Source organism: Rhinolophus sinicus, linkage group LG03 (genome assembly GCF_036562045.2).
Source record: "Rhinolophus sinicus isolate RSC01 linkage group LG03, ASM3656204v1, whole genome shotgun sequence".
Classification (NCBI taxonomy): domain Eukaryota; kingdom Metazoa; phylum Chordata; class Mammalia; order Chiroptera; family Rhinolophidae; genus Rhinolophus; species Rhinolophus sinicus.
Window position 1 is genome coordinate 199,578,293 of NC_133753.1, and position 15,161 is coordinate 199,593,453.

The window sequence follows — 15,161 nt, forward strand, 5'->3', positions numbered from 1 at the left end:
GGGGGAGGGGAGAGGTGGGGTTGGGACTGGGGGCAATGAGGGGCCAGACAGCAGGAGCCCGCGGTGGGAACGTGCTGTCCATGCCACCAGGGTCCCAGAGACCACAGACAGCACCATCGCATGAAGAGAGGCTCACATGGGTTTCCACCCAAAGGGACCTGAAGGGTGGGAACGCGGCTCAGCCCCACCTGGGGATGCCATGGAGGTACTTCAGCAGGCAGGTCAGCTCGGCGCTGGACATGTGCTGACTGGACCAGAGTGGGCCCCTCGTGCAGACCTGCACCACTGCTCTCCCTTGGCGGTCTCGGGTCCCTGCAGATAAGGAAGGCGTCAGGAAAGGGGGCAGCCCCCATGGGGACACGTGCCTTCAAGCCTGAGGAATACTGAGCTAGGGTCTGCCAACTGTTGAGTTTTTGGCTTAGATATGCTATCTGCTGTGAGAGCCTGGCACTCACCTGGGCAGGTGACAGCCGTGCTCACCTGGGGGGCGATGACCATTGTTATGGTCTCGTTTGTGTTCCCCCAAATTCACATGTGGAAATACTAATGCCTGACCTGATTGTTTTAGGAAGTGGGGCTTTTGGGAGGTGCTTAGGTCACCAGGGTGCAGCCCTTGTGAATGGGACTAGTGACCTTAGAAGAGACCCCATGAAGCTGCCTTGCCCCTTGCACCAGGTGAGGACACAGTGAAACATGCCAACTACGAGCCAGAAGAGGCTGGCACCAGAGCCTGATGACCTTGGCACCATGATCTGGGACGTCCCTCCTCCAGAACCATATGAAATAAATTTCTGTTTATAAGCCCCCCTCCCCACCCCCCAGTCTGGGGCGTTTTGCTACAGCCACCTAGACAGAGTGAGATGGTCAGGCTCACCTGGGAGGGTGATGGCCCCGGACTGCAGCAGCTCCTCGCTGACCCCCAGCGGCTGCCTGGACACCTGGCTGGGCAGGTCTCCCGGGCTGGGTGGCTGTCCTTCCCTCTCAGGGCACAGCAACTCAGTGAGCACAGTGGGAAATGTGCAGGCGTCAGCCTCAACACCGGCTGGATGACAGAGAGAGCCTGGTCAGAGATGAATGCAGCTCTGGTCTGAAGGCAGCTGCGCAGCCAGCTACAAACACAGGGAGAAAATCGTGCGAAAAGTGTGTTTCCATGACAACATGTCCCATTTCTGGAAATGCAGGAGTGCCACACCTTCCAGGACAGGTGATTTCCCAAAAACTAGGGCATAACACACTTGCAAAGTTAAATATTTCAGCTGCCACAGGGGAACACACCGCCTGAGGACCTCAGGGAGAAGCGTTTACACTGAAAGGTCGTGTCCTAATTTGTTTCGTGACACAGATCTCCCCGAGTGTCATAAACACAGACCTATGTGAGAGTGCACAGGGGCAGGCATTGCTCTAGTGGGAGCTGTGGGGGACATGCCCTCTTGCCTCATCCCAGAGGGGCTCACACTTGGCCATCACCCTGGAGCGGACGGAAGTGGCCCCGATGGAGGCACTGTCACCAGCACTTCTCCCCACAGCACTTCACAGATGAGCAAACATCCTCAACGCCCAGCCACACGTGGCCCAGCCGTGTGTCGCCTCCACGGGTGAGGGAAAGGCTCAACCAGAGGTGGCCAGCGGGCCCTGGAACCTGAGCGCTATGGGGTACCGTGTCCCTAACCCTTGCCTCTAACTTCTTTCAGTGCTAACATCTTGTAAGTCTGTGAAGGGCTTTCTCACGCTAGCTGGGCTTGAGAAGTCCACCGTATTTGTAAAATAAAAAAGCAGGTTTATTGAAGTATATTTTATATATTGTACAACTCACCCATTTTAATTGCACAATTTAGAGGCTTTTAGCAACTTTACCAAGTGGTGCAACCATCACCACAAATCAGTTTTAGAACATTTTTGTCCCTCTAAAAAGATCCCCACAGCCACGTACAGTAAACCTGCACCCCACCCAGCCCCGGGCGACCACCTGTATCATCTCTGAAACCACCTCTTCTGGGCCTTTCATGTAAATGGGACAAACACCATGTGGTCTTTCTGCTTCTTTCACTCAGCAGAACGAATTTGATGTCACCTGTATCAGAGCCTCATTCTCTTCCATACTGGGTCTCATTTGATGTGTGATGGACCAAATTTTGTCTGTCCCTCCACCAGCTGATGGGCTCCAATCACACAGTGTCCTTCATGTATGTTCATACATTTTCCAGAACACGTCACCGGCCAAAAGCAGTTCTGCAGTGAACCCCAAGCATTCCGACATGGATGAGGGAACAGACATCCCACCCATGTAAGACTCGTCTCATTAGACGTCTTGCTAGTTGAGCAGGTCCTTCGTGGGGGTTTTCCTGAATTCAGCACCAAGAGGCAGTGAGGCGGGGTCCCAGGTAGGGTGACGATGTTAAAATGGCTAGTAATCAAAGCCATACCCAAGTGTGGCTAGGGAGAGACAGCTGCTCAGTTACCACAGGGTGAGTGACAGAGCTGAGTATGATATTCTGAAAATAAATTCTGAAATGCTGCATAGTTTTGAAATTATGTTAATTTTATGTTTACACAAGAGATAAAATAAAGTCTCAGGAAATGGCCTGGAGTCTCAGGAAATGGGGCAGAGGAGTAGTGACCTGAGATACAGTGGGAGCCACCTGGGACACAGGGGGAGAGACCTGGGATAGAGGGGGGAGTGACTTGGGACAGAGGGGGGAGCAAGCTGGGATAGAGGGGGGAGCAACCTGGGACAGAGGGGGAGTGACCTGTGCCTGTCACACAGAAGAGTGTGCTAAATGTTACTCTTTCATCATGGGTGTAAGCAGGGGTTCCAGCTGATGCATTTTCCTGTGTTAATGGAACAAGGGGTGTGGGACCACAGCACAGATTGTCAACAGCAGGGACAGGTGTTGCCAGGTAGCAGGGGGGAAGGGGAACGCCTGTCTCGACCCACTGGTCACTGCCTGGGTAATCATGGTCCTGGCCCTTTGCCCAGACCTCTGGGTACCACTGCCCACCTCCTCACAGGGAGAAGCCGCCTCCTTCCTGCCGACTAAGAAACCACACAGGCAGTTTCTGCGCAATCAGCGAGGGAGGAACAGAGGCAAGGGGACATTCCAGGCAGTAAAGCCCTCCAACCTCCGCTCTCCCCAGCCGTCAGTGTTACGTTCATGTAAGCTGACACTGAGAACACACAGCGCACTGGTGCCCGAGAGAAATGACAACAACATACGTCTGTGATAAAGAGACTTCCTTCAAATCTTCTTACATGCGCTGCTGTACACACACAGTCAGCTGGCCTCATTTCCACTTGGAAGTGCTGCTTTGTTGAAATGAAACCTGCTGCCCTCATGACTGGCAGCTACGTCTGGCTGTCGCCAACCGTCTGTGACCTGTGCTCCACTGTGTGACACTGTGCCTGATTGTCCCCCAAAGCATTGACACAGCCAGCTTTTCTCTGTGGGGAGAAATCTGCTCAATTATATCTCATATCAATACTTGGGGTGAACACAGAAGGTCTGTCTCCTAGCGTAGACTAACTGAGTTTTCGTCATGTCATCCATCATGTGTGTTTTCTGCCCAATACAAACAGGAAAGGAAATGGACATAAAGGACAGTTTAGGCCCTGGAAACAGTGGGCAGGGAATTGCTGCTATATGTTAATTTTAATGGAATTGCAGAGAGGCAATAGAATGTTTTTCTGTAGTGTCACCCCTAAGTGGGTAATTACATCATTGGACTCTTTGTGGCAAGTGCCATGTGTCTGCAGGATCTGAATGCTGCCAGCTCCTCCAGCAGGAGTAGACGGTCGTTCCAGGGAGGTCCATGCATAGCTGCGAGTGACTCTCTGGGTCCCCAAGCGCCCTCACGCACAGCGGCTGGAGCCCCTCATTGTGGGGGAGGGCAGGTGTGGTGTCCCGCAGACACAGACGAGCACTCACCTGGCACCCCTCACCCAGCACCCCGCTTCCTGTCGTGTTATGTGGGGCTGCTCAGGCCACACCTGCTTCCTCAAGTCCACGGCACCTTCACACTTTTCACTTCTTCCCAGTGACTATCTTTGCTCTTCACAAAACATTTCTTTATTCAAAAACAGGGAAATAGCCGAAACATTTGACTTAAGAAATCTGGTCTCATTCTTTCCTTATCTTTTTTTATGCCCTGCAAACACTGCGTCCAATAACCATTTCCCTTCAGAGCCACAGGGAAAAGTACTCAGGGGACGACTGCTCAGGAGCTCACTGGCCTTCAAGGTGTGTGTGTAACCAAGGGGCAGCAAGTCACTGATCTGGGGGGTCTTTAAAAATGAACATGACAGGGACAGCCCGGTGGCTCAGGTGGTTGGAGCTCTGTGCTCCTAACTCTGAAGGCTGCCGGTTCGATTCCCACATAGGCCAGTGGGCTCTCAACCACAAGGTTGCCAGTTCAATTCCTCGACTCCTGCAAGGGATGGTGGGCAGCGCCCCCTGCAACTAGCAACGGCAACTGGACCTGGAGCTGAGCTGCGCCCTCTACAACTAAGACTGAAAAGACAACAACTTGACTTGGAAAAAAGTCCTGGAAGTACACACTGTTCCCCAATAAAGTCCTGTTCCCCTTCCACAACCCCTTCCCCAATAAAATTTAAAAAAAGAAAGAAAAAAGAACATGACATCTGAGCAAATGAGTATTAACGCACCGTGGTGGGCTGTACAGTGGCCCCAACACAAGGTGCCCAGCCCCAGAACCTGTGAACATGGCCTTATTTGGAAAAGGTTCTTTGTTGATGTGAAGAAAATTAAGCTGGGTCTAAATCCAATGACAGGTGTCCTCACGAGAGCAAGTAGAGGGAGGTCAGAGGCACAGAGAGACCGACGGGGAAGAGCCTGCTTGCTGTCACAAGCCCAGGGACGCCAGCAGCCTGCGGCTCAATGCTGGCACATGCTGGCCTCCAGAACTCACTCAGAGGATGAATTTCTGCTGCTCTAAGCCACCGTGTCTGTGGGCCTTTGTGCACCAGCCACATGAAAGGGACACATGTGAACACTACTTCCAACAGTCAGCATGGCTATGGAGACAGGCTTCTACTACAGGGAGGGAACAGACCAAGGAGACCGAGCAGGAGCGAGGACAAAGGAGGAGAAGAGAGGGGGCTGTGCAGGGAGAGGAGTGGGGACACTTACCTTCCTCTGAGTTTCTGGTCTCCACAGCTTGTCCTCCCAGGAGACCACCTGGCCCAGCGCTGGCTGAGTGGGGGCTGGCCCGCCGGACATCATCTCGGGAGCTCCTGGGGGATGTGTACGCGGCTTCTGGACAGCTCTTTTGACTGCGGGTTTCCTGGGGGTCTTCCTGGCGGCTAGCGGGTTCTTTCTGTGTCAGGCTGTTTGCTGCCCCAGGCTCCTTGTGCTGGACACAAGCCTCAACCAAGACAGACTCCTTGGAGCCGGACCCCAGGGGCACAGGGTTCCGCAGAGCCTCCATGTAGGACTTCCTGAACCAGCGTCTTGCCTCCACACCGGCTGTGGCCCCAGGCAGCCACCTTCTGGAGCTCGGACTGCCCATGTCCTTATGGGAGCTGAGGGCCTGGGGGTTGTCCTTCTTGTCCACGTCCACGGGGTACAGCCTCTCTCCCGGTCCTTCCGGACTCTCGGGGGGCTCCCACAGGCCGACGCCAGAGCTCCCAGGCAGGGTCCTGGGCCGTTCCCACTTGGCTCTTCTCAGGTAAAGGAGGTGGCTGGGCTGGTCAATGCCGAGATGCCCACTGCAGTAGGGCAGTTTGCTCCTCTGGGGACGGGGGCTGGCGATGGCTGGTGCTGTGGCTGGGGCCTCCGCGGCGCTGCCGGGTGGCTGCTCAGGTCCAGGATGGCGGGAGCAGCTGCACACGACACTTCCGGTGGTGGGCACAAACGCAGGCGCTGTGACGTGGCTCCATGGGGTGCGGTAGATGGTGCAGCCTGAGGTCAGCAGGCAGTTTTTCAAGAGGACACTGTTACGTTCCCTGTTCATCTGGTCCAGGAACTCTGCTGTGAAGACACAGTCATACATGGCCTCAGGCACAGCCACCTCTTCTGAGCCGCGCCCAAGCCGGGACAAGCATTTTAAGACCAGCCTGGCCGACTGCTTCCCCACAGATGTGACCTGCAGATAGACGTCCCCAGGCCTGAGCCTGACTCCGTGGAGGGACGCCAACTGCACCACCACTTTCTCGTGGATGCACAGCGGCCAGCCTTCGTGGAAGAAGATGAGGCCTGTATACCTAGCCTGGGACAAGAGAGGGACGTTAGTGGCTGGCACGGAACCTATTGGGGTCCCTGGTCACCATCCAGCAGGGAGAGTGAGTGACAGACCCTGCACCTCAGAACATGACTCAAATCATTAGCGCTTAAAGAGGGGGGTTTCTTTTCAGTTCAGTGCAGTTAAAACCACACTGTCACAGCTGCTTTGGGAGGCTGCGGGACGTGGGCTATAGGACAGAGAGGCAGGAAGCCACCCCAGGTGGCGTGACACACCCCAGGCAGTGTCACCCCAGTAGCAGCAGCCAGAACCCAAGGGGACTGTGGGGGGAGTGACTCTAGGAGTTGTCCCCACCTGGGCCAGGGGCCGGGCTTCCACAGTCACTCCCAGCCCCACCCTCAGTCTAAGTCTCCCAGGCACCCACAGGCACCCACAGGAAGAGTGTGGCCTCTGAAATCACAGGGTGGGAACAGTGAGAAGATGTGGGATCTGGGAAGGACAGCAACAATATTGGCGGCAAACTCTCGCCTACACAACCAGTGGTTCCTACTTATGAAGGCGTCAGCTAAATTTACAGCCCAGCTGTAGTACAGGGAGAACTCTGAAGCATGCTTTGAAGATAATTTGGTCTACGAAAAGCTTTGAGCTCAGGATGAATGAGACCCACTCAAACGTGGGTGACGTCCTCATGGGGACGGGGTGGGACCCCAACACGTCCGAAGCTGTAGCCTCACGTTCTCACACGGGACCCCACTTGATGGGATGAGTTGAGTTCCAATAGTTTTCCCCTTGTAACGTATTTTCTCCGTTCCAGCACTTATGTACTACACACACATTATTACAATAACCGAGAAAGTAAAACACTCATCCTAATATACCGCCAGAGATTTAAAATTTTTCTCTGCTCTTATCCATATAAGATGTAACTTTTCTAAACTGTGATAATAACGTAGATATAATTTGTTTGCGATCACTCTTAGCAAACGTTTCCCTGTTACTTGCAGTTACCATCTTGATGGCTACTTAACTGTTCCTCTATTGTCAGAAATCTACAGTGCTTCTTACTTTTACTATTATAAACAATAAGTGCAAGGACCATTTTCATGACAGTTTTTTTCCTTTAAATTATCATTTTAGGATACATTTCCGGGATTGAATTACAAGAGAAAAGACTATGAATGTCGTCCCTGATTCTGACACCATGGCCAGTTTTCCACCAAGAAGACGCACTGACAGCAGCCTCACTAACAGGTGTGCCATGATCCAGTAGCACAAGGCCTCACAGTATGAAACTGTTTTCTAAATTTATATGTATACTGTGGAACATTGTTCTAATTCACATTTCTGTGATAGTGAAGCCAACCTTTTTTTCTGGTGTTTTCTGTAAATTTTCTATATGTATTTTTGCTCGTTTTATGAATTGTCTTATTTTTGCCTTATTAGTAGCCATGAGGGATTTTTTTTAAAAAGATTTTTTATTGGGGAAGGGGAACAGGACTTTATTGGGGAACAGTGTGTACGTCCAGGCCTTTTTTCCAAGTCAAGTTATTGTCCTTTCAGTCTTAGTTGTGGAAGGTGCCATTCAGCTTCAAGTTGTCGTCCTTTCAGTCTTAGTTCTGGAGGGCGCAGCTCAGCTCCAGGTCCAGTTGCCATTTCTAGTTGCAGGGGGCACAGCCCACCAACCCTTGCGGGAGTCGAGCCGGCAACCTTGTGGTTGAGAGGATGCGCTCCAACCAACTGAGCCATCCGGGAACTCAGCGGCAGCTCAGCTCAAGGTGCCGTGTTCAATGTTAGTTGCAGGGGGTGCAGCCCACCATCCCTTGCGGGACTCGAGGAATTGAACTGGCAACCTTGTGGTTGAGAGCCCACTGGCCCATGTGGGAATCGAATCGGCAGCCTTCGGAGTTAGGAGCACGGAGCTCGAACCGCCTGAGCCACCGGGCTGGCCCCAGGATTTTTTTTTAATTTGACATTTTCTGCACTCACTGTTAGCAAAGATTTCTGTCATGTAACTCTTGCTGCACATATTCCACCCAGTTTATTTGCTTTATAGTTTAGTTATGTCCTTTTCCTCTCTACAAAAGTTAACATTTTAGACAAGCTGTATTTCTTGGGGTTTTTGGTGACACTTTTTATTGCCTTAAAAGTTAGAATTTGGTGTCAGACCAAAGCTTCCCTTTCACATGTATTTTCATGTTAGTTTTCCTAAGAGTGGACATTTTAAAAGTATTTAATATTTCCTATATCTGGAGTTTACTTTGAAAACTGTACCTCAGATATATGGGTGTGTTTTAGGAGCGAGGGTCTCAAGAACGCTGTTCCCACTGACTTACTGAGCTTGCCGAGCACGTGCACATTACATAAAGTGGCGGGGGGTGGGGTGGGGCACACGCTGCAGACGAGGAGCTGAGGTGGCCAGCCTGTGAGGAGGGCAGCACCAGCACATTCTCTGGTGCAGAAGCAGTGGCATCTCTGTGGCTCTGCCACGCGTCCTCACATCTACGGCCACATTTAATTAAAAATTAAGATGTTCAGATTGGAGAAATAATACTTGTGCACAGCAAAAAACGAGAAGTTCCAGAAAAAATTAAGGAATAAAATAATCCCAACACTAACCCCCAGGGGTCAGCATTGTTGGCACATAGGTGTTTCATTTCATTATTCTTTCTGTGCATTTTCAATGGCTGAGATCACATCACAAATACAACTGTGCCTCATTTTTTTCACCTAACATTATTTCATCAGTGTTTCCTGTGATATCGGCAGCTCTTCACAGGTCACCTCAGTCTTGGGCACCAAATTCCTCCGAATTTGCTCTCACAGAAAAAAATACCATGAACATATTTGGGCCTGGAACCCTGCCTGGATTTTAGTGCTTCTGTGGAATCTGAGGCCTTACAGGATGTCAAAGGAAGGCCCCTGGGAGCACTGAGGTGACCAGTGCCCACTGGTGTGCGTGACTGCAGGTGTGTGCCAATGCCTCGCTGGATGGTCAGTGACACGAGCACCCAGGACATCGCCCACCCCACAGTCAGCCACAGTGAGATTCCCAGCCTGGCAGCTTCCAGGATCCCAAGGGCCACCAGGGAGAGAAGTTCAACCAGGTTTGCTCCAGCGACCCAATGGGCCAGAGATGTGAAGCTCTGAGGCTGAGACAGAGAAACTGACCTGCAGGAACAGGGCTGCCTGCGAAGGGGAGGAGCTGGTCACACCTGCAATGTGGCATTTGGTGCTCTGGCCACACGGTCTCCTGTCAGTCCCCAGTGCAACAGCAGCCTCCCACCCCACACATGGCTCCCAACCCCTCTGATTGAAAAAAGGGGGAGCGAAAGATTGGCCTGTCCGAGGTGCCTCTGTTGGTCTTGTGGGAGAGGCAGGCATAGCCCATTTTTGTGAGTAACTTGTTTTCAACAATAAAAAATTGGAGCAGGCCTGGTGGCTCAGGCGGTTGGAGCTCTGTGCTGCTAACACCAAAGGCTGCCGGTTCGATTCCAACATGGGCCAGTGGGCTCTCAACCACAAGGTAGCCGGTTCGATTCCTCAACTCCTGCAAGAGACGGTGGGCTGTGCCCCCTACAACTAAGATTGAACACGGCACCTTGAGCTGAGCTGCCGCTGAGCTCCCGGATGGCTCAGTTGGTTGGAGTGCGTCCTCTCAACCACAAGGTTGCCAGTTCGACTCCTTCAAGGGATGGTGGGCTGCGCCCCTCGCAACTAACAATGGCAACTGGACCTGGAGCTGAGCTGCACCCTCCACCACTAAGATTGAAAGGACAACAACTTGACTTGGAAAAAGCCATGGAAGTACACACTGTTCCCCAATAAAGTCCTGTTCACCTTCCCCAATAAAATCTTAAAAAAAAAACAAAGGCAATAAAAATTTGTTTCAAACTCTTTGTCTTATTAACTTTTAAGAAATAGGAAAGAATGCTTATAATATGTATTATATAAGATACAAAGTATCACGCTGAGCAGTTTAAGGAAAAGAAGGCGCCATCCCCTTTGACGTCTCTGGCATGCCCACCTGCTCTCAGAGGTAGGCACATTCCCAAATTTTGTTATTAGTCCCTTACTTTTTTCTGTATTTACCATGTTTGAATCCCTAGACAATAGTTTAGTTTTGCATATATCTGAACTTTACACAAATTGAGTCTTTCAGTCTGTATTCTTTTATGACTTTTCAATCAACACTAAAATTCAACTGTTACACACACTGTAGTTTATTCATTTTCTTTGCTACGTAGTAATTTGACCTCTTACTATTACTAGTATAACTAACTATCCACAAAGTTAGTGGCTGAAAAGAAAAAGAACTATTTTATTTTGCTCACGATTTTGAGTCAGGAAGTAGGGAAGGGCTTGGTTGAGTGGTTCGTTTTGGACCCAGGGTGAGATCTATGGCGTCTGGACCTGAAGGTCCACTCCGAGATGGCTTCCTCATCCCACATCTGCACGCAGGGGCTCCTTGGTCTCCATCTCTGTCCCTCCTCCAAACGGCATCTCATTCACTAGAGCCTCAGGGTAGTCAGACTCCTTGTGAGGTGCAGGTTTCCCCACAGCGACTGCTCCAGAAATAAGCATTGTGAACCCCCACCTCTATGACCTTTCTCAGAAACCCTGAGACATCTCTTCTGCTACATTTTATTGGTCAAATGAGTCACTACAGCCAGTCTAGACTCCAGGGGACAAGAGAGAATGACCTGACACACAAGAAGGGAAGCCACGAGGAGCACGGTGGACAGGAGCTGCACGGTTCACAGTCTTCTTATTCATTCTGCCATTGGTGAGCATTTAGCTGCTTCTAAATGTTTGTCTCATACATGTTGGTGGTTACAAACACAGCCACAGTGAACAGTCTTGAAACAAATCCTGGTAATGCCTCACCCAGGCTCTGTACCCTGAGCGGAGGTCCTAAACTGATCTGTACCCTGATAGGAAGTCCTCACAGAGATCTGTTCCCAGACAAGAAGTCCTCACACAGGCTGTTCCCTGAAGGCAGGTCTTCAACAGGTCTGCTCCTTGAGGGCAGGTTGTCACACAGGACTGTCCCCTGGGGCAAGTCCTCACACAGATCTGTCCCCTGAGAGGAGGTCCTCACACAGCTCTGTCCCTGAGAGGAGGTCCTCAACAGGTTTGTCCCGAGAGGAGATCCTCACACAGGTGCTGTCCCCTGATAGGAAGTCCTCACACAGGTCTGTCCCTGAGAGGAGATCCTCACACAGCTCTGTCCCTGAGAGGAGATCCTCACACAGCTCTGTCCCTGAGAGGAGATCCTCACACAGCTCTGTCCCTGACAGGAACTCCTCACACAGCTCTGTCCCCGAGAGGAAGTCCTCACACAGCTCTGTCCCTGAGAGGAGATCCTCACACAGCTCTGTCCCTGAGAGGAACTCCTCACACAGGTCTGTCCCTGACAGGAAGTCCTCACACAGCTCTGTCCCCGAGAGGAGATCCTCACACAGCTCTGTCCCTGAGAGGAAGTCCTCACACAGGTCTGTCCCTGACAGGAACTCCTCACACAGCTCTGTCCCTGACAGGAAGTCCTCACACAGCTCTGTCCCTGAGAGGAAGTCCTCACACAGGTGTGTCCCTGACAGGAAGTCCTCACACAGGTCTGTGTCCTGACAGGAAGTCCTCACACAGCTCTGTCCCTGACAGGAACTCCTCACACAGGTGTGTCCCTGACAGGAACTCCTCACACAGCTCTGTCCCTGACAGGAACTCCTCACACAGCTCTGTCCCTGAGAGGAAGTCCTCACACAGGTCTGTCCCTGACAGGAAGTCCTCACACAGCTCTGTCCCTGACAGGAACTCCTCACACAGGTGTGTCCCTGACAGGAAGTCCTCACACAGCTCTGTCCCCGAGAGGAGATCCTCACACAGCTCTGTCCCTGACAGGAAGTCCTCACACAGCTCTGTCCCTGACAGGAACTCCTCACACAGCTCTGTCCCTGACAGGAAGTCCTCACACAGGTCTGTGTCCTGACAGGAAGTCCTCACACAGCTCTGTCCCTGACAGGAACTCCTCACACAGGTCTGTGTCCTGACAGGAACTCCTCACACAGCTCTGTCCCCGAGAGGAAGTCCTCACACAGCTCTGTCCCTGAGAGGAGATCCTCACACAGGTCTGTCCCTGACAGGAAGTCCTCACACAGGTCTGTCCCTGACAGGAAGTCCTCACACAGGTCGGTCCCTGATAGGAGGTCCTCACACAGCTCTGTCCCCTGAGAGCAGGTCCTCTCCTGAGTCTGTCCCTGAGGTCAGGTCCTTACACAGGCTCTGTACCCAGTGGTGGGAGGTCCTCACACAGACCCTGTAGCTACGGAGGAGGTGCTCACACAGGTCTACTCCCTGTGGCACGTCCTCAACAGGTCTTTCCCCTGTGAGAAATTCTGCAAACAGGTATGTCCCTGAGAGGAGGTCCTTACATGAGTCTGTCCCTGAGGGCAGGTCCTCACCCAGGTCCATCCCCCAAGAGAAAGTCCTCACACAGGTCTGTCCTCTGAGAGGAGGTCTCTCACAGGCTTGTCCTGTGGGACGGGTACTCACACAGGCCTCTTGCTGCAGGTGCTGTAGCGCCCTCTTGGCCGGGAGGAGGAAGTCAGTGAGGCAGGGCAGTCAGTCCCCTTGGTGCAGTCTTTCTGCCACACTGAATACCTGCCAGAGCACGGTGACTGCTGTGGCCTCAAATGGTGGGTAGAGGGCAAAGAGTGTGTTCTGGATGTAGGTATCAAAGGTTTCCAGATTCTGAAATGGAAGAGAGGTCCAGAAGTTTAAGATACCAATTAAGACATATATGTGGGCCCTCTCACAGCCTGGCACTTAGGGGTCCTTGAAGGCACCTTTCTTAGTCCGGGTGTGTGATTATATTTATGAAATAGGGAAAGTACAAGTGAATCCTCAGCATAGAGGGCAGTTTCTGTTGGGTACCAATGCTTGTCCTTTGCGTTGTCGTACACTGAGGAAGTGCCTGCAGCTACATTAGGTAGATTTGATACCTCTGTCCCATAGGGCAACCCGAAATAACACTTTGCTAGTGCAGGTTGCCACTGTTGTCACACGAGGTACAATCAAGTTTAGATTTGGCCTAAGTTTCATCCCATCAAATTCTGAAATATATACCTTAAATGCTCCATTTTAGAATCATCTGTGGAGCACGTCAAATTTCTCAGGGGCTTTTTCCAACCCTGCATCCTCCTCCTGGCAAGCCTGAGTTTTCATGTGGAATGTGGGGTCCTGTGTGGAAGACAGAGCTGGTCCACATGCCATTTTATGCCTTGAGAATAAGTTCATACCCAGCTAAAACATTTTTGTTGATGAATTTTTTAAAAATTTAAATAGAAAACATTAGGACATCCTTCATCCAAATCACAGAATTGTGCCCATTCTGTCATTCTGAAAATAGCATCACTGGCACCTAATTTCCCCTGTACATTTTTGGTGCAACATGCTTTATGTAAACATGGAATGCTTTTAGTTTTCAAAAAGTTTAATGCTATTTTTAGATGTAACATTTCCTGAGGAAATATCACAAGGTTCATTTGTTTGGAAAAGAAATGCTGGGCTACAAATGACAGTGAAAACCCAAAGAGGTTAAAGTTCCAAAGTTGATTTTTAAAGGGACAACGGTGATATCTGAGACTCTTTTAAACAGCTAATCACACAGACACTTTACTAAGGAAATTGACAACCACACAGAGATTCCTCTGAGCTTGACATGAATAAGGACTCAGAGGGATGCTGTCCTGTCTGAGGGGCCAGGCCGCACAGAGACCAGGGAGGCACAGGCTGCAGGGTCAGTTCAGCTTCTGGAAACCACGTGACTTAGAGCAAGACCTGAGCTAAATCAGCTCCTGCCTCCATGACAGCGTCACGGTGAGGTGGCAGGTCAGACGCCCACATAAGTCTCTCCATTTCTGTCTGTACTTCTCCACACGGCTGGCTCTTCTGTCAATAGGAATTATCTAAATACTTATTTTGTCCAGAAAATGCTGATGGGGTCTGATTTCCAAAACCTCAAATCACACATTGAGTCAGGAGCAACCCTCTAGTTGTGAGAATGAATGGAGCTGGTCCTGAGCCAGGGGCAGAAATCACCCTCCGGGAGCAACTCTGTACAGAGATTTGAAGCAAATGCTAATTGTGACACAAGATATTGGCAGGAAGGAAGTGGAACATGATCCTAGGGGCCCGTCGTTAATTATCTATGTTTGAGGAATTGAAATGCAAACTTTGGACCACGCTAGTGAGAGATGCCCTTTTGCTCCTCAGATGCCCAAGTCCAGGCCCACGCCTCCTCCAGACCCACAGGGCAGGTCCTGAGGTCTCATGTCCAGCTGTGGTCAGCAGCTTCCTGATGGGTGGGTATCTTGGCCTATATCTCACCAATTCATTGCCTGAAAAGTGCCTAACGTGAGAAGGAGAGGGGTCGGTGCTTGCGGAGACCCTAGAGACGGCCCTGGTCACTCACAGGGCAGCCACAGGCTCCCTGGCCTTCTCTGCCCTTAGATTCCTGTTGTCACTGGGTCAGGCCCCCACACTCCGCCCTGGCCCCAAGGGTGCCCCTCTACCAGTTCCCACTTCCTGTGCAGCATGCACCACTCAGAGCCTGGTCCCGGCTAGAGCTGCCCAAGGGAAGCTGTCTGCTGGTCAAGAGGCCATTTTCCAGGTCAAGTAGGTTGAGGAAGCCTTGGATAAGCCTAAGTGAAACAACTTCTCTGGCCTCTTTTTTAATTTTAAAAATAATTTTCAATTTATAGTTGGCATTCAATAACATACTAGTTTTGAGGCAGGACATGTAGCCTAGGAAGTTGACAACCCCCTCTAGGGTAATGTGATGCCTCACTGGTTACACCAGCAGCAGAATGAATGTATCCAGCACCTGCAGCTGGAAAAAAACAAGAACCGGTTTCTTCCACCTGAACTGATCTGTATAACTCAGACCTGACCTCTAGCTAATTATGTCA

The 15,161-nt window shown here is 51.2% G+C and overlaps 1 protein-coding gene across 1 annotated transcript in view; it reads right to left on the reverse strand.

The window, feature by feature from the left end:
- PLEKHG4B (pleckstrin homology and RhoGEF domain containing G4B) overlaps positions 1-9,212 on the reverse strand; it is a 33,209-nt gene extending 23,997 nt beyond the window's left edge. Inside the window, exons 1-4 of the mRNA XM_074329222.1 lie at positions 9,144-9,212; positions 5,145-6,222; positions 875-1,042; positions 189-312 (exon numbers count right to left, since the gene is read on the reverse strand). Of these exons, the coding sequence (XP_074185323.1) occupies positions 189-312; positions 875-1,042; positions 5,145-6,222; positions 9,144-9,212 (1,439 nt within the window). The remainder of the gene's footprint in view (positions 1-188; positions 313-874; positions 1,043-5,144; positions 6,223-9,143) is intronic.
- Between the last annotated feature and the right edge of the window lie 5,949 nt (positions 9,213-15,161).